This window comes from Pseudomyrmex gracilis, unplaced genomic scaffold (assembly GCF_002006095.1).
Source record: "Pseudomyrmex gracilis isolate BER0280 unplaced genomic scaffold, ASM200609v1 scaffold_141, whole genome shotgun sequence".
Taxonomy (NCBI): domain Eukaryota; kingdom Metazoa; phylum Arthropoda; class Insecta; order Hymenoptera; family Formicidae; genus Pseudomyrmex; species Pseudomyrmex gracilis.
The window spans coordinates 106,109-132,370 of NW_018020725.1; the positions used below are offsets into that span (position 1 = coordinate 106,109).

At 46.2% G+C, this 26,262-nt stretch overlaps 1 protein-coding gene across 7 annotated transcripts in view; it reads left to right on the forward strand.

The window, feature by feature from the left end:
* Nucleotides 1-26,262, forward strand: part of LOC109857036 (Down syndrome cell adhesion molecule-like protein Dscam2) — an 87,733-nt gene that overhangs the window by 3,078 nt on the left and 58,393 nt on the right. For 5 of the 7 annotated variants that reach the window (XM_020432917.1, XM_020432916.1, XM_020432915.1 and 2 more), the window contains exon 1: nt 23,015-23,197. The exons of 1 other annotated variant lie outside the window; for it this stretch is intronic. In XM_020432917.1, coding sequence (XP_020288506.1) covers nt 23,035-23,197 — 163 coding nt within the window. In that variant the 5' untranslated portion in view covers nt 23,015-23,034. Of the gene's footprint in view, nt 1-22,873; nt 23,198-26,262 lie in introns of those variants that run through there. One more of the 7 variants, XM_020432913.1, reaches the window with a different exon arrangement.

The following is a 26,262-nucleotide window of genomic DNA, read 5'->3' on the forward strand; positions in this document are numbered from 1 at the left end:
CACGCGCACGTGCAACGCACGCATACATGTATATCACGTTCGCATATTGCGCACTGTACCGCACGAGAAAATTTATGCCCCGTTAAATTTATATATATTACATACATACGCGCGTACATACATTCCGGATGCGCTCCTTGTCGAGTTATATGTTCCATCTGCGACGTTACATATCGCAAATTTCCGAAATTCCTCTCGCCAGTGATCAATTTCCGCAAAATGTTATTTATCGCAAATCGCGCGCGCGTTTAAAAAGTTTTCACAACGAGACTCGCGTCTCGTCATCTTGAAATATCGTTTGCATTATCAGTTAGGATGGGAACATTTTTTTTATTTACTCGAGAAGAAAGAGAAAAGAAAAGTAGATAGAAACGGAAGAAGAGAAATTACGGAAAAGGTCGAGAGGTCGAAGCGGAACGAAGAAAACGATAAGAAATGCGGAAAAATCTCCCGGATTGCGTACCATCGAAATGGTTGAAGTCTTCTTTCTCTCTTCTCTTCTCTTCTCCAGGATCTTCACTCCTTTTCCTTATACGGGAGTTTATCCTTATCGAGTGCACGATGTCGCATAAATCAAAGTGTTTATTCAGTAGCCACGTAGAGAGAATCGGGCAGCGAATGCGCGCGCGGAGGGGCGAGAGAGGATGGAGAGGCGCGTGCTTGTCGGAGCGCGCGCAAGCTCTTCGCTAATAATCTACGTCCGGCTCCTTCCCGTTTTTCTTGAGTCATACTTGATAAATATTGCAGAAGCAGTGGTGCTTCAGTACCATTTTTCTGTCCTCCCAGTCCGAGATATCTCGAACGGTAGAAGCGGCGAGAGGTCGAAATCCCACGGGTTTAACTTTTTACATTTCGACATTACGTTTCTCGAAACTGTCCGACGTTTCTGCGGAGAGACGAATAATAGGATTTCGATGTTTAAGAAATCTCGTCTCTCGAAAAATGGTGATCCTTTTTATTCTCTTTCTTCTGTCCGCGACGAACGAATATACGTGGCGTATCACAAACTGCATCAAAGTGATATACCACAAAAGATCTTTTCGAAGAGAAGATTTCCCCTCGGCGGAGTTTAATCCGTCAACGTGAAATAAGCTCAACAGCCGCGTTTAGTTTCTCCAGCGAAACTTTTACGTAACGTACATTAAATTAGCTTCTGCGCGGAATAAGATTATAAGCTGTATCGACACAAAGGCGTCGCGCGCGCATTCTCTCTCTCTCTCTCTCACACACAAACACACACACATTCTCTCTTCCTCGCACTGGCAAGAAAGATAATTCGACACAAATGTTTAATTACGGTGGGCGTAATTAATGGCGCACTTCAGCGTAAAGCGTAGTAGTCCGCGAACGTTTCTCGACCGCCGGCCATTCAACCGCTGAGAGTAATCCTTCGGACCACAATGGATCTACGACATGGAATGCGCCAAACCGTCGCTTACACGGGTCAATTTATCGCTTTTCCTTCGGACAGCGGGACAAGACGTGCCTTTCGAGACGCCATAAACGTTCTCGAGTTCACCGCAATGATTTTAAATCCGCGAGTCAAGCACGAATATGTCGCCAAAGTCGCGCTAAAGAGTAGTTTGCTTTGGTTTGCTCTTTTTGGTTTTTACCGGAGATTTTTTTTCTTGTTAATCCGTAGTAATTTTTATATACAGCGACACAATTATTTAAAAACCACTTAGCGCGTATTTGCGAGGTCGCTTTCTGCCGCGACAAAAGTGTTGCAAAAGCCAGGGGGAAAATAAAATTAAAAAACAATATAATGGTATTTTTATAATGCTGTTTTACTTGTATTAGACGGGATATATAAATTTAAATGTTTTAGCTGATCGAGGGAGTTTTTTTTTTTAAGGAAGCAACGTCGCATGTCGCGTCGGTGCGAGGTAGAGGGAGAGAGTTGGCCAGGAAGTGGACGGTCGCGTGCGTGGTCAGCCGTTCCCGTATTTTCTCTCTCTCTCTCTCTCTCTTTCTCTCGTCCTATTAATCGGAAAAGTGTACAAAGAGCTCTCGCGTATACACGGGCCGCCTGTTGAATTTGCCTCTCGGTATAGCTGTCGATACGCGCTGCGTGCTGGCCGCGAAGCGTAGCGTGCGGAATTGAAAATAACGCTATTGGAACGCGCGACGGTATCTAATCGGAAAGCAATTATGAGCCGTTGAGGTTAAGCCCCCCGGGGTGCGTCGTGCACTCGCTCGCGCAGTCATTGTAGTAGTAATAGTTGTTATATAGCCCGGCGTCATTCTCTCTCTCTCTCTCTCTCTCTCTCTCTCTCTCTCTCTCTCTCTCTCTCTCTTTCGGTGTTCGGAACCACCTTCGGTTGTGCTTCCGATTCGAACTAAACTCGTTCGATAAAATTGAACACGATGACGATTCGCTCGCTCGCGCGCATGCGCGCACTTGCGGTTTAATTAAATTTCACGCTCGACGGATTGTTTAGCATTCGCGGTTTTTAGCTGTTTTATTGTATTCGCTCGCGCTACTTCTGTTTTCGCATTTGTTCTCATCTTATGTGAAAAGAATTTAATTACCCGCTCTCGGTTCCGATAATGTCCTAACGAAGCGTGCGACAAATATGTGGAGTGTAAAATTTCACGTGTAAAACGTGGATATCATAACGCAAAGTTAAATTAATTATAATTGAAAAAAAATATATATATGTACACGGAATGTACAAATATATATTAAATATGTATTTCATCTCGTGATATTGCGACGTAGTTTCGCGAGCGTCGCCGGGACACGCTCTGATTCGTTCGTTCTTTTCTCCTACTTGGTAGTAAGCAGTATTTCGCATTACGCAGCGAACTACTCGCACACGAGCGAAATAAAAGAAACGAGAATGAAAAAGCGATGCAGAAGAACGGGAAAGGAAGAGGAAAAGTCATAGTTTCCCCGCGATGAGAAGATATTTCTTTCGTTCGCTTCTCTTTTTCTCACCCGCGCTGATGCTCGCGAAATCCTCGCGGCCGCCTGTCATCGGCAGTATTTAGTTTAGGGATAGCGGAGCCTGCGGGGACACGGCAAGAAGTCTGGAATAAAGGCGAAGCGGATAGAGGATAGATGAAGAAGAAGAAGAAGCTACGGCGGCGAGGTATGGGGTGGAGGGTGGCGATAAGGAGAACGAGCGAGAAGAAGGAAACGGGCGGAAAACTCTGAGGAGCGCCTGCGAGAAAACGCGCTCGTCGACGTCGGGTCACCGCCGTCATACCCACCACAATACAACCCTATCAACCGCGAGCTGAAACCAAGCCTCGTCGTTTCATTCTTCCGTCACTCCCCACCTCCTCCTTCGCTCGCCTCCGCTCTGCATCGCGACTTTGCCACGGCGCTCGTTTCGACGCTCCGTTTTTCAACGGGGTCTCTCGTCTCTCCGTCTTTTCGCCGGTGTATCGCGGCCTATAACGAGTGCCGTGCCCCCATCCAAGACGTGTTGCACTTCACGACGGTCTCTTTTCTTTTCTATCTATCTCTCTCTCTATTCACCCGCCTTCTCCTTCTCCTCATTCCGTTCATATTTTGCTTCTATTTCTTCCGCCGTTCCCCTCTGTCGCGCGCTAGCTCGCTTGATCTTCCCTCTTTTCTTCATCATTTCTTTTATTTTCCGCCCGCGTCGCGGAGAATAAACGAGAAAGCACCACGTCAAAGCGAGAAAAAAAAGAGATCGAGAAAGAGACGTCTTTCTTGTTGTAAACTCGAGCAGTGCCGTGCATCGCGTCGTCGTGTTTTTCCATCCCGTGCCCCGCATTTTCTTCTACTTCTGTCTTCTACTTCTGCGCAAATGCAGACGTCTTCGTAGACGGTTTCGTCTCCTATTCGCTCCGTGGTTTTCCCAATGAGGGTCGTCGAGTCGGTTCGTCGACCGACGAGATTAAACGCTTCGTTTACTATCAACTCCCTGTGGAACGTGAGAGAGAAAGACAGAGAGAGAAAGAGAGAGAGAGAGAGAGAGAGAGAGAGAGAGAGAAACAGAGAGAGACAGAGTCTTCGAGAATCTCCGGATTTTTTGTCTTTTTATTTTTGTGGATCTGCGTAAAATTTATAATTCGCGTTTGAATTGCGCAATTAAGTAAACAAAGTCGGGGGCGATGCGCAACGCGGCGGGATACAGACGTTTCGCGTACGATTAAAGGGATTGAGAGAGGAGAGAGAGAGAGAGAGAGAGAGAGAGAGACAGACAGATAGATAGAAATGAGGGGAGTGTTTGAACGCGTGAGATATTTCGTTTATCTGCGCTTCGTTTAGTTTCGCGCTTTCTGCGGAGCGTGCGAAATTTCCCCCGAACGTTCCTGCTGAATCGTCCTCCGGTATGAGAACGTCGTCGTCGTCTCGGAACGTTCAATTCCCTACGTGACTGCCGTGCATATCGCGCACTTCTGACGCATGTCCTTCCACGAGTACTAGTTTGAGTCGATGATGTAGTCGGGCCGCGCGCGCGACGAGACGAAACTTATTCGTACACACCGTCTCTCTCTCCCCTCGCTCGTTCTGTATAATAGCGCGCGAGCGTGGGAATAAATGTGACAATCAAGTTCAATCAAAATCAATCTTGCGAGATTCATGAAACGGAAATATGATTAAACCGATATAAGTAAGATTTCTTGAGAAGAGTCAGCTCAAGTCAGTTTTTTAACAGTTGATCAAAATGATATGTAGTGTGTTAATAAATAAAACTATAATAAAAATATAATAAATAAATTCAATATATATATATATATATATATATATTAAACTCTCTTGAAACCATCGCACATAAAATTTGCAAAAAGCTGCATGCGCATAACGTAAGGCCATTTGACTTCTAATAAGTATCTAGTACAGTTTTATGTAAACTAGCGCAACACAGGCGCGCGCTACGCGCACGCTATTATTGTTTTTATTTTAACGTTTTGTGTCAGTGAACACAACCTGTCATCACTATGACAGCTAGTATATATACATTTTCCAAAAATATAATACACATTAGAGAGATGTCAAAAATAACCCATGAAAATCAAAATCAAAAAATAATGAGAGAGAAAAATGGAAAAACAACTAAACTCACGTGACAGGAAGGAGTAGAAAAAAGAATATTATATATATTGTATATAATATTCTATATCTATATATAATACACACATATATATATGTGTATAATATATATACCGTAATCACGTAACCAAAGTCAGTGACCCCGCCAAAGTCGCGCGGCCGAGGTCACTGACCCTGCCAAGGCCGCGCGGCCGAGGTCAGTGACCCCGCCAAGGCCGCGCGGCCGAGGTCAGTGACCCCGCCAAGGTCGCGCGGCCGAGGTCAGTGACTTTACTGTAGTATGTATATAATACAATATAAAGTATAATATTATGAATATATAATAAATTATATGTATAATATATATTATTTAATGTTATACATAATATAAATTACAGTTCCTTAGTTTACGTTACTTTAGTCACGTGTTTTTCTACTGTTTCTTGTTACGTGACTTTACTTTAGTCACACGTTTTTAATTTTCTCCACGTATACAACGAACTTTCAAAATCGCTTTTTCGTCATTATTTACTCTCTCGATTTTACCTTTTCGATCTCGACTCGACTCGATCAACCAGCTAACCAATCAGCAACGCAGAAAAGAGGCAACAATAGATGCGATATAGATATTCGATATCAAAACGCGCACTTCGCGGTACTCATGGATTTTTTTATGTAGGGGGAAGGATCTATGGCAACTTAATGCTTATTGATCCAAATGGTCTCGTGCGATTATGTTTATTTTGTGCGCAATAGAGCCCTTACATTTATCGTTAGCGTCAAAAACGTATTTTTGTTTTAAACATTTTTAATTCAGTTCGCTCGCTTACCGGTATTTTTACGAGAAAAAATCCTCTAATAAATAAATACGACGTAAAAAAAGCGCGCGATAAACTTTAACGAGATAACTTCGGATACAGCGGGGATAATGTGACACAAAGTTATTTTGCGGAGTATATTCAAGCTCTGATAAAATAAACTCGAAGCGCTGAGAATTGAGAATTGTGTGTCCGCGGAGAGTGAGGGAAAGAGAGAAGAGAGAAGAGAGAAGAAAAGCAGCGGCGGAGTTCGAAACCGAGTTTCTCTTGCGCATGTTGCGAAAGCGGTTGCGTAAATAAATTCCAGTTTGAACGGCTTAACGTGTATCGCGCTACGGCAGCTACGTCTGTGCAGCGGCGGCGGCGACGGCGGCTGCAGCTTTGTTAAAAGACGTTGCGCCCGAGGGAGTAACCTGAACGAGGTACGGAATGACGAGGAGGAAAATAAGAAAGATCCCCTGCGCGGTGGTGGTGGGTTTAGGTATAGCTAAGGGGTGGAGAATCACTACCAGGCAGTAATAAAACGTGGCTGAAAGATGGCGAACAATAACGACGACGACGCTACGGCAGGTAGCTAGCTGGCTGGATATCCGCCAGTTGAAATTTCGCGAGGCTGAAACGAAATATATACATATATATATAAGGGAGAATTTAACGAGTGAGCCGGAAGCAGATCGAACAGAGGATAACGCGAATACCGTCGCCGTTTAAGATCCTTTAAGCGCGTCGTATACGGTGCGGATTTCGGATCCGCGACAGTCCTCGAGGCAGTCGAACGGAAAGAAGAGAAAAAATCGAAGATCGAAATTGCCGATAAAGTAATGGCTTAGCCGTGCGAGAAGAGAAAGAGAAGGACGTGACGTCGCGAAGGAGGAGAGACTAGGGATGAGAAATTTGTATCGGTCGTTAGTATCGAGTACACGCCAATCGAAGTTAAACGCGGCGAAATGTAGGACGATAAGGTATTGCCGAGGTTGACGGCATTTTCCCCCTCACGACGGGGGTTGAATTACGTGGCTTGCGTGACGCGTGTCACCGCGGGACAAGATTGATTATCTCTCTCCGACAGTTAACAATCTAATACGCCGAGGTTCTTCCCGCAAAACGTCCCGGCGAAGCGAAAGAGATATGCGCCGCGTTTAAGAAAAAGGCGAGAGGTTTACGTGCGAGCGAAGCGGATAGAGAGAGAGAGAGAGAGAGAAAGAGAACAAGACGGGCCGCGTTCGCGTTGCAAGGCGTAAGTAACGGGTCGAGGGAGAACAATAAGGACGGTGGATGCGCGCGTGGATGTCTGCCAAGTGAAACTCAGCAGAGTGTGCGAAGAATAGGAACAGAAACGAAAGACCATCGCCGTTACTGCCACCGTTGCCGCCACCGCCGCCGCCGCCGCCCGATATCCACCGCGTCAGCCCCTTAATCTCTGGCGGTGTGATAACGTCGACGCAGCATTTTGCATGCTAGACTGCCGCATCCATTCTCGTTTCCTCCCTCTTTCTACTTCCCCCGACGTCTATTCGCCCTCTCTCGCGTGCCTCCCCCCACGCGAGAACGTGTACGCGAGTACAGCGTAGACGTCTCGCTCTCCGACTATCACCGCACCCCCCAAACCACCACCACCACCACCACGACCATCCCCTGTACTGTCGTACTTGCCGCCGCCGTAATCTACTACCTGCTCGAGCTAGTCTAGCTGGCTTTATTGCCTGTGTAGCGGCTTCCGACTCTGCCTTCCGCCAAAGTACGTTGTCGTCCGCGCGGTATTGCGGTATTGCTCGCGTCGCTCCTCCCGTCGTCGATAACCGAACTTCACGGTTAAGCGAGTCGTCGGTGTGCCTTCGTCCGCGAAATAGGGAGCGGCGTTGTCCGACCCGAGGATGCAAGTTTGATGACGCGCGCGAGAGGATTAATTAACGCCGTACGAAGAAATAAGTATACGACCGTTAGAGGATTCACGAGTTAGATGGAAGAAGGGGGCGGGGTAACGTTTGTCGGGAGGGCGGGCTGAGAGTATCGTGTTTACTTTGCCGGGCTTCTCTTAACAACTAAGGTCTCGGACGTTAACGTACTCGTCGAAGAAGAAACGTCGATCGTGAGAGCAGCCACTTGAAGCGAGTAAATTACGTTAGCGATTAGTTTTCCTAAAAGCGCGCGCGCGCGCGCGCGAATTGAAACGTCGCAAGAACGAAGGAGAAACGAAATACGATAACTACGTAATGCAAGAAAATTAAATGTAACAGTACATTCTCTCTCTTTCTCTCTCTCTGTCTTATCTCAAAGTTAGCTTTGGGATATCAAGCGCGAGTTTAGTTCCCATTGCATAATTTCCCGCGAGATTTCCGTCGGCGTCAACCGCGACACTCCCCCTCGGTACTTTTCTCGCCGCGCTCGGGGTCGTGTCTTCGGGAATAATGAAGTAAAATTCAAGAATTGCCGCGCTTTCCGGAGACGCGGCGAAGGAGGATGAGAAACGGTGTTAACGGGCTGCGGATGTCGAGATGGTGTGAGGTTTCATAGTCACGCATTAGGAGGTCGCTCCCTCTGTTTCTGGCCCCTCTAGGCTCGTACGTTTCAATTTGTCCCCGGCCTCTGATGTAACCGCGCGGTCTCATTAGTCGAGGGGGTTGGCGAAGGAACGGGGAGGAAGAGGGGTTTCGAGTTCGTCTCTCCTTCCACTCCTGACGTGCGGCCGTGTCGTTCAACCGAGCGCGCCATTCTCCCCGTGTTTCACCCCCTCCTCGCGATCTCTCTTTCTCGTTCTCCGTTCCATCCTCTCTCTCTCTCTCTCTTCTCTTCTCTCTTTACCCTCCCTATCGCCTTCCACAATCAACCTTACTGCTGCACTACTATTCCCGACCTAACTACCTCTCCGCTACGACCACCACCATCAACGGCAACGTCACAACCACTACCATCAAGCGTGCGCGCGCGCGCTCGCGTCCCGTCCACGAGTATTGGGTCTTACCCTTCACGCTCCGGTGTAAGGATACGGACAAACAATTACTTGTTCCACCCCCGTAATTGGTATGCCGGGAAAGAAGCTTCTATCCACCTGTCGACTGCCACGTAAGACTCTTCTCGAGAAACTTTAGTCACTAGCCGCGGCGCTCCGTCGTGAGAAAGCTCCGAGGGAGCTTTCAGGGAATCGAAATTGCGTCCCGCTGAATGAACGAACGAACCATCCTGTCTCCGACTGCTTTTCTTGCGTTTTTACGTCTTACTTTTAGATTTGTCTCTATTTTCTTCCGGCTTTTCTTTTCTCTCTCCTTACCTCCTGGGTTTGATTCCGCCGCGCGAGAATCGAATTGATTTCTTTTCTCTTCGCGCGATATTTTCGCCGCGCATCCCATTTTCGCGGTAAACGAACGATTTTGTGTAGCAGCGCACGGAACGTTAATGGTCCGCGCCTGAAATATGTGCCACGCATCATTCGCGAATGGTCGGCGTTGCGTGACGAGGACAATGCAGCGGTTATAATCATGCCGATCGTAATTGCGCCTGGCGATAACGCGCGTCCTCTCTCCGAAGTGGCGATTTGTTATTGTCGGTTCTTAAACGCGCGCGCATGACATACGCGCTAGGTGTAAAACAAATAGCTCGGATTTTCACACGCACGAACAAACAATTTTCAGCATATCGGCGAAAAAAGAAATTTATTGCATTATACGTTTATTATATCACGATTCACTGCGGGAGAGGAGGATGGATGGGACCGAACTACATTTACGACGAAATTTTCGCTAAATTTCAACTATGATGATAGGCAATACCGAGTTAAACTCGACAATAAACAATCAAACATAATTACATCCTAGTTGTCTTCAACAATAGCGACCGGTAATGCGACGCGCGCGCGTTCGCCCACTTGTGTGCAACGCGCCGCGTAACAGAATATGAGAGCTTTTGTTGGAGCGTCAATTTGCGAATGGCAACGCGGAACTAATACATACGGCGGTCAGAGATGATGGTTCCGTCATCAACGGGGGCCACTCGCAATATAAGCAATTAAGTGCGTAATTATATGAAACCGCACACGCCTGCGGCGACGAACGCCGCAAATTCATTCGACGTGGACCACAAAGCAAATCACTGTCATGCGAAATGCGCGCTGGCAGCCTGTCAGCCCGGTCGCGGAAAAGTTTTCGCCGAAATGTTAATGGCGGTCGATGTGTTGCGCACGTACCGTCGTGGCACTTATCATTGTGCTGCTCTCTCTCTCTCTCTCTCTCTCTCTCTCTCCCCGCAATGAAATAAGTACCAGAGATTATGACGCGGCGAAAATGCGAGAGATTCTCTCCCTTTTATTTACATGAAATTATCATTCGCAATTACATATTATACACGTGTAATATATTTGTATAATCGGCACTCATCGTGTGTAATAATTTCAGTAATTTTGAATCCTCTTCTCACACACACACACACACACAAGACGAATAATACAATGTAACTATATACTCAATGTAATTAGTTGGAGTATTTTTCCTTTTTCGAGAACAAGAGAGAGAGAGAGAGAGAGAAAGAGAGAGACGAAATTCTGTTCGAGAGCAGCACAGCGCGCCTCCGTGCGATTTCCACGTCTTAAACGCTTCCGCAATTGTCAGAGCGGAATCCTAATAATTCGCGTGTTAGCTTTTCCAACGAGTTTCCGTCGCGCTCTTCCTCTTTCGCGAGAAATAATGTTTACCGTAATCGAACGTGTCTGAGAAAGAGACGGAGAGAGAGTTACGCCAGAATATGTTTGCTCTAATAGTATTTGGACAACACGAAACGCAATTTCCCTCTTTCGCGCGCGCGCTCGCGAAACTCCGTAACACTCGACGCTTCCTACCTGGTGGTGGTGGTGGTGGTAGTAGCTTCGTCAGGACAAAGGTTAAAATATTTCCGAGTTTCGCGGAACAGAACGTACATGCGAAAAAGTTGTGCAAAACAGGAATGAAGACTCTGGTATCAGTTCCAATCTCTCTCTTGATATACTTTGAGCTCCTTTGTATCTCCCGTAGCTGATTACGATAAAACTTGATAAACGTGCGCCAGTATTTCTTATCAATGTCGGACAAAAGCACAGGACAGAGAGGTGTATATTGTTCTGTTTGTCCGTTTCTCGACACAAACGTCGATCCGCCGATCTCGAGTTATAAAGAAACAAGCCCTCAGGGCCCACATGTTCAATGGCAATCCCGTCTATTGCTATAAGAGTTTTGTTGGAAACCTCCGCCTTACGGAGGACAAGTTTAAATTGGAATCTCTGAACTGATTGGATATTTTGTAGAGGTATAGCAACAAGTTTTAGGAAATTGATATAACTTGCGTGTAATTTGTAGTGTAATTTTAAGGTTTCTTGTGTACAAAAACGCGTTTGGTTTTATCAAGTTTCAATTATTCCACATTCGAAAACATTGAAAATATATAATGAAAAAATTCTAATTGACAATAACGCGCCACCGCGAAAAGTTTATCAGTTCGTTCGCATCAGCCCTGAAGTCCGTTTACACCTTCGAATCAGAAACCGTTCTTTGACGAACATCTAATCTGACTAATTAACTACATAATTAAGTAAATATTATATAATATCATATAATTAATGCGAACTCATTCGCTCGTTTGTTCGCTCTCGAAATACGATCGTTTCGACAGAGAAAAAAAACGACAGTCGATTACGTTCATGCGTGTAGCGATAGGAGGGGAAGGTTAGAAAGTAAAGGGACGTTCTCAAAATTGGAAGATTGCCACGGAGTATACACACGAGAAATATGCGGTTTCCGTTGCCGGTCGCGCAAATGGACATTTACATCGTGAAAGGGGAGCGCATCGTGATAGACAAGAATGCTGTCGTTATACGAGGGCTGCTTCGGCTCGAAAGCAACCACCTACCTTACTCCGCAACCCCCATCCGGTAGCAGATGCGTAAACGAGATAAAAGCATGCAAAAGACGCGCGGCGCGACGCGCCGGATGCGATCCTCTTTCTCTCTCTCTCTTTCTCTCTCGCGCGCGCGCGCGCACGCTGGCTTTTATCTTCCCGATTCTCCTCCTTCTTCCGCGTCCTATATTCTTTTACAAACTTTAAGAGGTAATTGAACGTCAACAAACTCCATATTTCAAATTATACCGTGGAATATTTCTCGTCGCGCACACACAGTATTCGCATTGGGTTATTCATCGTCTCGCAAACTTCGCGCTTTATTTAACAGTCGTACGCGACAACGAAGTCGCGTGTAAATAATAAAGCGACTTCGCGAAGAGAATCTCGAATTTTTCATTAGATTGACGTGAAAATAATAAGTTTTGCAAATTAAGCGCCGTTCTGGTTCTTTGTTTATCCCAAATCCTTTTTCTTATTCCTTGAAATTGGGAAAATAATATCAGTGCGAGAAATGACGCGATTCTTTTCTTTTTATTCTTTGTAAGAAACGTTTTCGATCGGAATTTTTTACGCACTCGGCAACACACGTCACTATTCGCGCGCGCGTGCGCGATGCGCGCAGACTCTCGTGCACATTTATTTATTAACCCTTCAGTGCCAGATGTAGGTCTCCGAGATCCACTCAAAAATTTTGAACCAGTGTCTCTACTAGGTATTAATTTAGCGCGACATCTGAAAACCGTGAAAAAAAAACTTTAAGGTCTTAAACAATGGTAGAAATCGTTGACAAAGTTCTTCGTTCGATAGCTTTGCGAAGTTTGAATTTTGAAGCGCGAAAAAGATCTGAGAGACCCAAGTCTGGACAAGACGTTGGCATTTCGAAAAGTAAGTAAATTTTCGAATAAAAAAAAAACAAAAGAAATTGAAAAAATATTGCTTTTTACGGAAATATATTCAAACTTAAACTCACGTGGATCTCACAGACCCAGTCTGAACAACTCGTAGGCCATTTTTTATGTCTGACACTGAAGAATTTAAGTAAGCAAATACGTCGGGGCGGCAAACGATATCGGTCGGTGTGCGTGATGATACACGCCTCGGCGGACCTTCGATACCTCTCGCGTCGGTAATATAATTTCTGAATTATTCATGAGAAATATGAGTGGTACTTAATCGCGCGCGCGTCGCGCCCGATGAAAGTGGTAACGGGCAATTACATTTAAATTTTAAACGCCGGACTTTATCGTTCGCGATGAATTAATCCGTTTGATATCCATCCGACGCGGCTATGCAGTCGCATCGCGGAGCTTTGTTTTGTTTGCGCGCGGGCGCGAAATATACACACTTTCGGATGGAGTTCATTTTGATTTGGCTCGATAACAACCGATCATCGGAGGTCGAAATCGAAAAAGAGGAGGAGGAGGAGGAGAAAAAAAAAAGATTAGCGACGATTGCTGTTCGGCGATAATTTTTGAATTAATTTCGCGTCGAAACGGAGAGGAAACACAACGGTTTCAAAGATCAGATAAGAAAGGGCAGTAATTCGGCAAATCCACTGGCGCCCGAGCTCACGTTAACAGAGCGGAGAGCACAGAGCGATAAGGAGGGTGGGAGAGATAGTACAGAGAGAGAGAGAGAGAGAGAGGGAGAGAGAGCACGAGAGGGAGTGAGCCAAAGGCCGGCACGGCCGCGGGTCGATTTTACACGTACAATCTCTATGCATGAGGCTCACTGGGGCTACCGCTTCCTAAGTACACAGAATACGTATTTGCATTTCGGTCTTTGTACCGGTGTGTCCTGTTAGTGCGCCGTCTCTCTTTTCGTCTTGCTCCCGCGCGTTCGTCTCGCTCGCTTCTCGTCGTTCCGCGCGCAGTTTCGCTGCTGTCGGCCTGGTTCTTGGTTAGCTGGAGCGCGCGCACGCTTTCTCTCTCTCTCTCTCTCTCTCTCTATCTCTCTATCTTTCTCTTTGCTTTATGTATATGCGTATACACCGCGTTCCGGATCTAACTCGCATGGCGTTAACCGCACTGCGGTTCCCATGCGAGGCCTTTACCCGACTATATCCTTCAAGACGATATTTATAAGCCGTGGATTAAATCATCGTTAAGGCATCCGCGAGCGAAACTCTCAGAGTCGTTCTCGTACGCTCGCCACCGCTCGTTCGCTCGCTCGTCGAAAGCCGCTTTACGAACAAATCGAAACTGACGTTCCAACTTGCTGTAAGAGCGTATTCGTGTAAAACCATCCGACTGTTTCATATATTCCCCCTTCTACGAACGGGATGATTGTCAAATGAAACGCGAGCCCGATAAAATTCGCTATGTTTTCGGCGGGAGTTTGTCAAAGGTATGTGCGGTATTGCGTGCCGGGAGAAGAGCGGGGGTAAAGCGCGCGGGAATTCGCTTCGATCAACAGTATATCAAAATACGATCTGAATCATCGAATCGTCGGAATAACTCGCCTTCGGAGGCGTAGGAATTTTGAAAATTCGATGCCGCTCGCGGAAAATACAAAGAGAGAGAGTGAGAGTGAGGAAGAACGAAAGAGAGAGAGAGAAGTGAGAGAGAATTTCGCATGACCACCAAGTGCGCGGAAATTAACATGGCTTCTTGCCGCGATCCGAGTTCGTTCTCTTGAATACACGAACTTGCTGTGTGTAAAGACTCCGCTTCTCTCAGACCTTCGGATTAATTCATTGTTCGAGATCTCTCCCGTCGTAGAGGAGGAGGAGAAGACCTCTATTTCCAGTTCTGTATTTCTCTCTCTCTCTCTCTCTCTCTCTCTCTCTCTCTCCGGCAATTCTTGAAGCTCTCGGAATAATAATGAAAACCCTCGGATAGCGATACCGACTTCGATCAAATCTTTTGACGTGCTCGTTTCGAGTTACCTTCGAGCGATTATACGCGGGACAAGGATCTTCTTTTCTATTTCTCTCTCTCTCTCTCTCTCTCTCTTCGGTATATATTCGAAGAAACTCCAACTTTCCGAGTGTCAAAACTTGCGTGTTACCATCTCCGAACTTAATTTACATGGAAATGACGAAAAACGTTGTTCCGAGAGACGTGTCGAGCTTATCGCAGAGCACAATTCTTATTCGGTACGTACAACGCGCGGCTTTCGAGCGTAATCCTCCGCTCGGATTATTTTCCCTTAAAACGGCCGATTTTTACGATCCCCGGAAGCTTGTCTCGAGCACAGTTTCTTTCCCAGTTGAGTAAGTCGACGCGATCCATTGTAAAATATCGCCGATTTACGGCCTCGGGTTACTACGTCGGACTATCTCGACGCCAACGAGAAATCAGCTATTCGGTCATTTCTCCCGAACTCCACGGTCGCGAGTCGATGGTGCGTACGCACACGTCGCACGTACCGTAAAATACGTGCACAACAACATGCAGGTAGCGAACTTTTGTTCGTCGCATTTTCGCGGTAAATATCCGGAAGTTTTCTCGAATCCAGTCATCATCGGTTCGCGCGAAATCACGGCAATGCGAATGGAAATCGAGTAGAGAGCTGTGCTCGATTGATTTCTTTTTTTTTTTATTTTATTTTATTTTTTTTTTATTGCGAAACACGCCATGTTGCTTTAATACGAGCTCGCTTATATTTTTCCTCTTTCTTTTTACCGTTTCGCAGCCGACGGTCCGAAAACCGTCGTTTAACCGCGCGCACGAATGTACGCGACTGGCGGAAAATTGTGCGCGATGGGGATACAAAACAAGCAGGCATGACGAATGAAAAGCATCGGACCCGAAAGCGAAGCAATTTCAGGTATTGACCTTTGACAATGCGCCGAAAAGAGGAAGTATCTGCTTTCGTGCGTAAAGCGTGAAGCGCGCGATACGCGGCGACAAATTAAATCCGCGCGCGCACTTTTCGTTTTATTATATTTCTCTCTCTCAATCCGATCGATTTCAGCGCGCGCTTCGAGAGAAAGAGAAAGAGAAAGAGAGAGAGTTTGAAAAAAATATATATGACAACTAAACGTGATTCGCTCGGGGTTTATTGTAAATAGCTGGAAATTCCGTATATCGCGCTCCGGCGCGTATAATCCAACTATGTAAAGCGTCCGTATTTTATTTATGTAAAAACGTTCGATAGTTTATCGACTACAATATATTTTTTACCGTGGAGTAAATGTAGTTTAATTAACTTAGTGGTTGCGTTTCGAAAATAGATATACGTGCATGTACGTTTGTTATAAAATTTGTTTGCGCACGTTTCCCCATGAACAAATATTCACTTCGGCGCTTTCATACCCGTGTTGTAAAAGTGTGCCGGCGTATTTATGTTTCAGCGCGATATAGTTTTGAAAATTTCACGCGGAAGACACAGCGCGTCTTTTCTGATAACAGGCCGTACTGAGGTCATACCGCGCGTTTAAAACGCGCGTGCTGTATCGCGATGTAATTGTATTTTCTTCACGCGGCAAATATGCGCGGACTTAACGTAATAACGGCTCGGTGCGAGCGAATAATGACGCTACTTACGTTTGTTTTAAGGCGGCTCTCGCGCTCGTTATAAGCCGCGGTGGCCGCAACGGGAAGGGTCGTGCGTTGTGTCGGAACAAAAACCGCGTATCTCTCGTGCGGAATTAGCGAATTGCCCAACCGAAAAATACACCGCGCGCGCGCGCGCCGCTGCGTTATTTCGAAACTAAAATGAAGAAAGAAAAGAGAAACTAGTCTGTGTGTGTGTGTGTGTGTGTGTGCACGGAACGAAATTTTGTATCACAATCAACTATAAAACGCGCGAATACAACGTATAATATATATTATAAATAAAAATGAATTGGTAAATTATATATAGAGCGTGAGTTTGCGACTAGTTTTTTGTTTTCCTCTAGTTTCGACACACTCGCGAATGCACTTCGAAAACACTAACAAAAATTAATTGCAAACATAGTTTTTGCGCGGATTGCAACAAAAGTTTTGAAATATTTTTAACTTTTTGAAACACCCGCGCTCTCGTTCCGAGCGAAAATTCTTCATTACTTCGCGCGAAAATCACGCGCGCGATTTGTGCGATCGCGCGCGCGCGCGCGCGAACGAGGCGAACGTTAATATTATTTAACCTACGGCGCACGTCCGCGCAGCTACTACTATCGCTGTGGATAGTGGCTAATCTCTGATGTGGTAACGCGGATAAATTTCCGGACGATAACGTGGAACGCGGCCGAAATTTAATGGCAATGCTTTATCGTGCGAAGTTCAGTAGTTAACGCACGCATAGCACGAGGCATTCCGGGTTTACCGCATCACCTTCCACCATTTACGGATCAATTTACTGGAGTGCATTTATATTTTAACAAGAATGCAAAGCGGGGAGGGGGTAGAATTGGGAGGATGGGAGGAGAGGCTTACACATTAATCTTGCAACGTCAGATTGACGTACCGGAATGGGGTAGATATGCGATCGCGCGAAAACATCGTCGATAACCTGCTCAACTAGAAATCAGATTGCAGGGACGGGATATAATGGTCGGCTAATCCCGCGATTAGCTATTCCGTAATACAAAATAATTAACGGTCGATCGCAGATACTCAGGAGGGGAGGAGGAGAAGAGGACGAGCTCAATTAAATGGACAAGCGCTTGCTGACGCAGGTAATTAACGCGACCGAACTGGCTACGCCTTAACGCGAAGATAATTTTGCTCGCTTCCTGCATCGCGCGCAACGCTGAACAATTAGGCACATTAACGGCAAAAAGCACAGGAAAGAGATCGGCGGTAAATAAAAAAAAAAAAAACTCGATGCAATTTTTCGCGCGCGATTAACACAATGTTTGTTACTAATTACGCAGACGTTCTTTCAACCGTAATTGGTGTGGCAAATTATTGCGACAAGACGTTACAAACAACGAGTGTCGTTAATTTGCAATCAACACCGACCGTGCTGACTGAGGCGGCTGAAAATCCGGAGCGTACTTGTAAAAAACAAAAATGAAAAGAACGTGCTTTGTATTGTGAAATCGTCGGCAACGATCTTTTGGAAACATCTCTCCGTGCCGAATGTTCGATAAAAGGGTTAGCGGAGACTCGCGAAGTTTGAAAATAACGACGTTTTTGCAAATCGACGCACGCGTTAAGTGCATAAATAAAATTCGATCCTTCTCAAGCCGGTTTTCCCGCTTGCGCTCTCCACGGATAGAATTTTAATCCGGTTGACTACGGTTCTTCCAAGAGTTCGGTATCGAAGTTAAAGCGTTAATCCGAATAAAATCGTAAAAGCGCGCCGAGAGAGAAAAAGAGAGATAGATCGATAGATAGATAGAGGGAAAGAGAAAGAGAAAGAAAAAGAGAGAGAGAGAAAGAAAGAGAGAGAGAGAGAGAGAGAGAGAGAGAGAGAGAGAGAGAGATCGCAAGTTCAAAGGCCTCGGAAAGGATCGATGCGGTCGGAGAGAAGCGGAGAACTTTCGATTAATAATCCCGCGCGGAAGACTGGATCGGATTTAGAGGGAAGAGATTGTTAAGGAGATTAAATCTCTAGTACATTATCTCGCATCTAAGGTATCAGGAATGCGCAAAACGGAACGTGGATTTACACGGGATTATAATCGTTTCGCGCGCGCGCGAAGTTCAACCGTATTCCAAGAGAGAATCGTTATTGTTTCTCTCAATTTCTTTCTTTTAGTGTCGCGACGACTCGCACTTTGTTTAATTTAAGTTTTCGCGATATCCGAGTATACATTTTTTTTTTCTGACACAGATGTGCTATATTAATTTTTATGTAATATTATTTTAATTGTTTGATAAAATTTCTTTCACGGACGCGCGCGTTTAAATTTTAATTAATCAAATTGCAATGTAGTCCGAAATATTTTGTAACTTTATCCCCGTATTTTATCGAGGTTTTCTGTGGAAGCTGGCTCGCGCCGCGTTACGGAGAAGGACTATACTACGCAATATCAGTTTGGTATCAACCGGTTTTTCGCGCACATTTATCCATTTTACATTTCAGTAATTCCACTGACGATTGAAATTCCTTCAGAACGATATTTCACGTAGACGTGCGCACGCCGATTTATCAGCCAATTGCTTGACGCCATGTGATCCGATTCGACGCGATATAAAAAAAAAATAAAAAAATAAAAAAATAAAAAACAAAATTGCGAAGCATATTCCGATTGATAATAATACGCGTTTGATTTAATATACATATTACTTGGTGAAAAAAAATACAATTTTTCACAAACATAACGCGCTCTTTTATTTCTCTCTCAAAAAAAATAAATGCCGGCACACTGAAATGAAAGCACCGCGCGATTCTTTTATCGCTCCCGACGAGACGCGCGCATCAATCGCGACGTAATGCGTTAGGAATCCGGGAGCATTTTCTTTTTTCTTTTTGCGGGGGATATGCGAGTGCTCGTTTTGTTTTTCTGAACGTCATCGTCGACGGAAATTACTCGTTATGCCCGCGGGACGGGAGAATCGCGCGCGATGACGATCGGCGCGCGAGAAGAGGCAGATAAACCCTATCTCTCTCCCTTTCTCCCCTTTCCCCAATTCTCTCTCTCACGAGTTCTGACTTCTCCGCACCCGGAGTAATGACTAACAACTACTCCTTCTCCGCGGGCGGGCATACGCGTAAACCGCACCGGAACAATGGAAACAATACAGAGTGATATGAGAAAGCCGGTTTGCATTGTCGGACAAACCACAGACCGGTCTCCTCATTTTCCTCTTCTTCGCGTTTCCCTTCTCCCTCCCCCCTTCTCTTTTCATGATTCCCTTCCTGTACCCGTCGTCTATATACCTCCCCATCATCCGTTCGTTTCGCTTTGCTCTTTCCCTCTCGACGCATCCAACGGGCGCGTTTTTCGCGCGTAGATTTCAGACTTAACTTTTCTTTTTGTTTTTCTCCCCCGCGGTCCTTTCTCTCATCGCCACACCCGGAAAGAATTGTGCACGTCCGCTGAATGAACCGTTGATTCCGCAGCAGAGACGACTGCTCCGTTCGACGGCGCGCTTCCGCTCTTTGTGCGCGCGCGCCGCTCTCTCCAAGAGCTCACTCCTCCCTTACGCTCATCGGCAATTAGTCAGCGATGTCGGCTACTTTATTCGACGCCATCATTACCCGCGCTGACTTTTCGAAAAATTCCCGAAGAATGGCGGACGGAAAAGCTTCCGTGAGCTAAGCGATATTTTTTGCGTTAGTCATCGGAAAACGTTGGTTGTTGAATGAAATTCACCGTTCGTCAAACCTAAACGCGCTCAAAAGAGAGGAAAATTTCTCGATACTTTATTTATTTGGAAAAAGATAAGAGTCTCTGAGGATTTAAAATGTTATTTACCGCGACATATGCGACAATACACGTAAGTGTATTAAAAATTCGTTTTATTTTCTTTTTTTCACAAAATTTTCATTTTAATTCTCGCACGATTCGGTCTCGCGCAATTTACTGAAGATAAATTCCCGCGAGACATAAAAACAAAAAAACCGCCATTCGTCGACAATAATATCGGGCTTGCTTTACAAAAGAGCATCGAGAGAGATAGTCCAGATGGAACGTGAACAAAAGCGGACACTCGACGCGCCCTTAAAGAACTAAATTCCCGAAGGATGTTGACACAAAACATCATACGGCTGGTCGCCGCCGCGCCCTCGTCTCTTCAGCCGGCTGTCGGCTAAGAAGCACAAGTGCGCGTCTTCGGCGGTATCCCCCGCGCTCGTGATGACGTCGAGGGTTGACGCGAGTTTCATAGTAGTGGTAGGTACAGTACTCAGGGCGTATCGCCTGCGACAGCCGGCGTGGCGATCGCACATGCTTTCCATCTTCCTCACTTCCTCTCTCTCTCTCTCTCTCTCTCTCTCTCGCTCTCTATCTACAGTTCGGACCCCACCGAGTGCATCCAAAGAGGGTGCGCAGTCGAGTACGTGCCAGAGTAGATGCAACCCTTAGCTCTACGCGTCCCCTCCACTCGCCGTCTATTGTTTGGCTATTTCGACGAGCCAATCTATTTCGAGCACATCCGATGTGGCAGCTAATCCTCCGGCTCGCTTACGTTCGTTTCATTTTTCACGCAATCAAACACACACATACATATAACGCGTTCGTTCGTTATTAGAGATACACGTGTCACGAAGTTTGATAGAGCATTGGGATGAAAATTCGCATAATTGATCTTTCGTTGCTGATGTTTGCGCGCTCGCGTTACGTTTGTATTATTCGATTTCAACTCAAAATTCGAAGTTCGAGAAGAAGACGATAGATCGCGTTTTTGATACACGTATCAATTCGGGGGAGTCTCTAGGTAGAGTGAAGAGCCAAATCGACGTGTCAGACGAGGGGAAAAAGGGAGACGGGCGGAGGATCTACGACGATGGAATTATAAGCTGTGCTGGAACTTCTGCGAGGAAGATGAGGATTAACTTTTTACATTGGGTCGCCTATTCCTTCCTTCCTTCCTTCCTTCCGCGGGGGAAATGATTACGCGGCGCGCTACTCCTGGCGAATGTAGGTCGCAAGATATATCCAATCGCAAGTCTGCAGCGCGCACCGGCCATTCCGGCGATGGAGGAGTGCACACTCCGGCGTTAAGATTCGAAACTCCGTCGGCTTTGGGAAGAGAGCGAGATCAAGCGAAAAGGGTAAGAGAGAGAGAGAGAGAGAGAGAGAGAGAGAGAGAGAGAGAGAGAGAGTGAGAGGGAAATAGAGAAGGAATGAAGAGACGAGAGTAAAGCAGGAAGTAAATCTTCGCCGGGTACTACAGCTTTTATGGGTGGGAGTCCACGATTTTCTTTTTCGAGAAAACGATAACTTTCCGGCTTCGAACGTGCACGTCCGAGAGGCGACGTTCGCGCGTTGGTGTGGGAAATCCCCCGGTTACCGGGAACGTAGCTTTAGCTTATGGAAGATAAGTAATCAAGATTTAAGCGCTCCGCGCCAGGCTGCTGCAAGGTGGATGGGAATTGCGAACGAAAGTGCTCATTGGCGATTCCGCCAAAATAACTCTCAGCTCGCTCGTTTTCTTTCGGTTACCGAGAGTTCCTTGGATCCGCGCCTGCAACGGCGTCTGCAACGCGCGGTCTCCGTCATACCGGTATAAACCTCTTCGCATCGCGTTTCTTTTCTCGCACTGCCGCAAGTAACAATATTACTTATTCAGGATTTTTTATTTTTTATTTATTTACAACTCAAACGCGCAATCGCGCGCGATATCTTGCACGTTTCGAGTTTGCGTTTTGTCCGCGGTTTTCGCAGAATCGCGATCACGAAACCGATGAGATCTTTGACTGCGATTTCAAGCGAGAAAAACACACACGGTGGAAACACGCGACGAGCGGGCACGTCATTCGTTGCACGTTTCGCGAGAGGATATTCTGTACTCGGAGGGGAGGGAGGGAGGGTTAAAGGGGCAGCGGGTAGTTGGAACCGGCTTCCAGATGAGCAATGCTGGACGGAATGCAGAATACATCGGGAACCGGGCCGGCATTCCTACTTAAATCAACATAACTCGGGTGATGAATGGTTAACAGGCTTCGGCGGCGCGCGCGGCCAAGGGGGTGGACGCAATGCGCTCCATTTATGGAAGCTATTACGGCCGAATTTCAGAGCGTTAAATGTATGATTTATGGCCGGGCGTATTATCTTCGTTCATGTCCGTCGACGATACAGTGCGCGTATTCCGCACAGCCGCCGACGCACATCGCGCGCCCCTTCCTCGGGGGAAAAATTACTTCGCATTCGATCGGCGCGCCGGCGAAAAATTCACCGCCGAGAGAGTGTCCATTCGTTGACGGGGCCGCGCGCGTGATTAATGCGTTTCTGATTGTTTGTTTCGCGTAATACTCGGTGAATTTATGGCGCGTTAGAATTACGAAATAATACGCCGGGGCGATATCTCTTCCGATACGGCCGAGGAAAAGACTCGGCGAGAGACGCGAATTCCGAGGGAAAATTCGCGAAAACGGTCGATGGACATTTTCAGGTGTTTAAAGTTACACGACGTCCCGCGGGAAACGACGCGCGATGCGCGCAATGAATAATGAAAAGGAGAATGAAATCCGCGAGAAATATGTATAGAGTAGAGTAGAGCAGAAAGAGAGAGAGAGAGAGAGAGAGAGAGAAAGGGGCAAAGGTGGGACGCGTAATCTTAATTGAATACATTTTAAGAGGCTTTCTCCCTCTTTTCCCTCGCTATACATATCTGATGTCTTTCGTTGTGTGTGTGCGCAGGTTCCTCGGACGCGTCGTACGAGACGCAGGGCCCGAGTTTCGTGACGGAACCGCCGTCGCGAGTGGAGTTCACAAATGTGAACGGCGGCCGGGTGGACTGCATCGTGCGCGGCAACCCCCAGCCGACGGTCGACTGGCTGGCGGCTGACGGTGGCAGTATAATGAGCATCCACGGCATCAGGCACGTCCTGGGTAACGGAACGATACACTTTCCCGCCTTCGAGGCGGAGGCCTTCCGGCAGGACGTCCATTGGGCGATATACAAGTGCTTGGCCGTCAACAGCGTCGGCGCGGTCGTTAGCAGGGACGTCACTGTCAGAGCAGGTAACGTCAAGCCCGAAGCGAAACTTCTCTCACACGCCCGCTCGTTATCTGCAACCCTGCGGTTTGCTTCCTCACCTCGTCGTGATAGTGGCCGTGGTGGTTGTATATCCGCACACGTATATATACATATATATACATATATATATATATATACGAAAAGTCTCTTCGCAACGAATAGACAACCTCGACCACCAGCGCGTGCGCGCGCGCGCGCGTCTATCCGCGCAACCTCACGGATTCGATCTCGTCTGAGTTTGCTCGTTTTGGAAAGAAATTTTCTTCCCGCGTGCCCCACGTGTGTCGCGGTCAGAAATAGATAAACGGAGATTTTGCCTCCGATTGTTAATCAAGTGTCAAAACCGCGGGAGGTTTTTGGTGTACGCGCGAGAAGAAAAACGAATAGGTCGTGGAGAAGAGAAAGACGAATGTTATTTTTGTGACCTTTCTCGTTAGTGGGGAGGAAGGAGTTTTATCTATTAAAGAAACGAGATAAAAAAAAATGATGAAATGTGAAAAATTCAGTAACGTGTCTCGAGATCTCAGATTTCAGCATCTTCTATGATCCTCTTCTTTTAATTACAAGAAAATGTAAAAGATATGACCGGATCGAGACTGTAATAAATTAATTGCGTCGTGCGGCGAGAGTTCAATGCTTGTTGGATTGACGTGTATAATTGCATCCGGTCTATTTAAAACTTTATTTTTAAAAATCTTTTTAATATTTATTATCGTTCTCCGTCTGGACGACGAAAAATTTAAACGTACGACCCAAGAACGCTAGAACGCTATAGAGTTTCCGGATTCCGGTCTCGGTGCTTGCAAAGTCGCAGAAATCGCGTTAACGGCTCGAGATACGTTGATTCTTTTTGCTCGCGATGTCGATACCTTTCCGAAGGTACGGACGTACCACCATCGCAAAGTATCGAAGTAGAAGACGGTGCAGAAAGAAGCGCGGGGTACGGATAAATGGAGCAAAAGTGGAGGCTGCTGGGCGTCTTAAAAATAAAGCTTCCGCCGGGTCAACGAACCGGAAGATATCTTATCGACCTAATACGGCCCGTAAATCATCGTCGCGTGAACGCAGCCCATACCTTTTCAGATTCATGCCTGGTACCTCTGCCGCGTCAGCTCCTAGTCGCCCGCTCTCCTCGGCCATTTTCTTTTTGCTCATCTCTTCTTCACGGAGTTTCATCCTGGTCTTTTCCTTCATCCGCTTACATTCTCCTTTTATCTCTCTCTCTCTCTCTCTTTCTCTCTCTCAGCGCCTCGGCGGCTCTTTCCTTCCGTCTTTCGAGAAAAATCCTTCGGTCGCGCACACGCCCTGTTTCTCGAAGACAAACTGGATATGATTGCGTGCGCAATCTCTCGGGCGCGTTGTCTTGGCGAGAGAGAAAGAGAGAGTGACAGATTTTTTTGTTTCTTTTTTGTTTTTTGTTTTTTTTTGGTTTTTGTTTTTTTGTTATTCTCTGTCGCGCACAGCCATCGAAAAAGAAATACACGGAGACTTAGGGTTGCCTTACATTACAATAGATGTTTTTTTTAATGTATATATATAGTTTTTTAATATATACGCAATATATTGCACACGCAAAATACGCGAGTATAAATACGAGTTGAATGAGCAAAAATATGTTACTCATTTGTTATACACACAACTTCGTTTCTATAAAAACAACTTGATATTCTCAAAAAAGAAAAAACCAAAAAAAAAAAAAATTATATGCGTTTCTTTTTCGAGAAGCTCTCAATTATTTGTAAAGTAAAAAATTTTATCGACAACACACATATCGCGTTGCTTGTTATTCCGACAAGTCGGACGTAGGAAACTGAAACGCCTCTCTCGCTCGAAGGGAGAGAGCAACTCACCCGTCATTCAGTATTTATCCGCGAAATTATATGATGCAAACGAGCCATTAGCTCCGTCGTCGTTTCTCGACATGCCGCGTCATTGATTGTCTCAAATGAGATGAAGATAAACGACGCAAAAAAAAAAAAAAAAAAAAAAACGAGGCATAATACCACGGAAGCGCATTTCAGCTTGTCGTTTGCGCGGAGTGCGCTATTTTTTATTTATTTATACGATGACGTTGTGTTCGTTTGCACGTCCGCCGAGTAGTAGTCGAACGACGAGCGGTGGACGAATAACGAATCGTCGCGCGCGTACTTTCAATTCATCGAGCTGAATTCGCCGCGCTCGCTCGTTATTTAGTTCGTCTCGAGGAGATTCGGTGGTTCGCTGTTCTTTGTTTGCTCGCCCCGAAGCCAGTGCGGGGGCGACATTACGTCGCGCGCATACATACACCGCGCGCGGCACGTCTTACGCCGAGAAAATGAGGAGGTTTAACGACCGCGTGCGCGCGGGAGGCTCTTTTATAAAAACTGCAGAAACCGCGCGGCGCGTCGCTCACTTTCACGACGCGACGGTCACGTTTTCCACCTCGTGGCGTATCTCTCTCTCTCTCTCTCTCTTTCGACTTGGCGGCTTATCGCCCAAAGATAACTCGGAGCGACGCTGGTCGTATTTCAACAATTTCGCGCGCGAACTTGCTTGCTCCTTACATCCGAATTTATTTTCTGCGAATCGAGTGCGAATTTCAATCCAATATGATTTTTTAAAAACAAAAAAGAACTGCGGTGTATATTTGAAATATCTCACGTGCAATTTCGTCGTTTTTTTTCACCCGAGTTTATTACGTTCCTCGCGTACTCGAAATATACACGCGCGAAGGCACACGCGTGCACATCCGATAATTTCGTCCGCACTCTCGACCCTAAAACGTCGCGCACTCATCGTCGTGTTTCATGGATTCGTCGTTGCTGGTAATCATGTCAGCTCGCGCGCGGAAGAGAGAAAGAGAAAGAGAAAGACGATGATAGAGAGAAAGAGAGAGAGAGAGAGAGAGAGAAAGACGATGATAGAGAGAAAGAGAGAGAGAAAGAGAGAAAGATATTCTTCGGGACTTTTGCATAAAATCCTGTCGAAAAACCGTGGTTTTCGGACAAGCTACTCGTTTCTAGCAGATGACTCTTGGAGAGGGATGAATATGGCGCGCTCTGATGGAGAG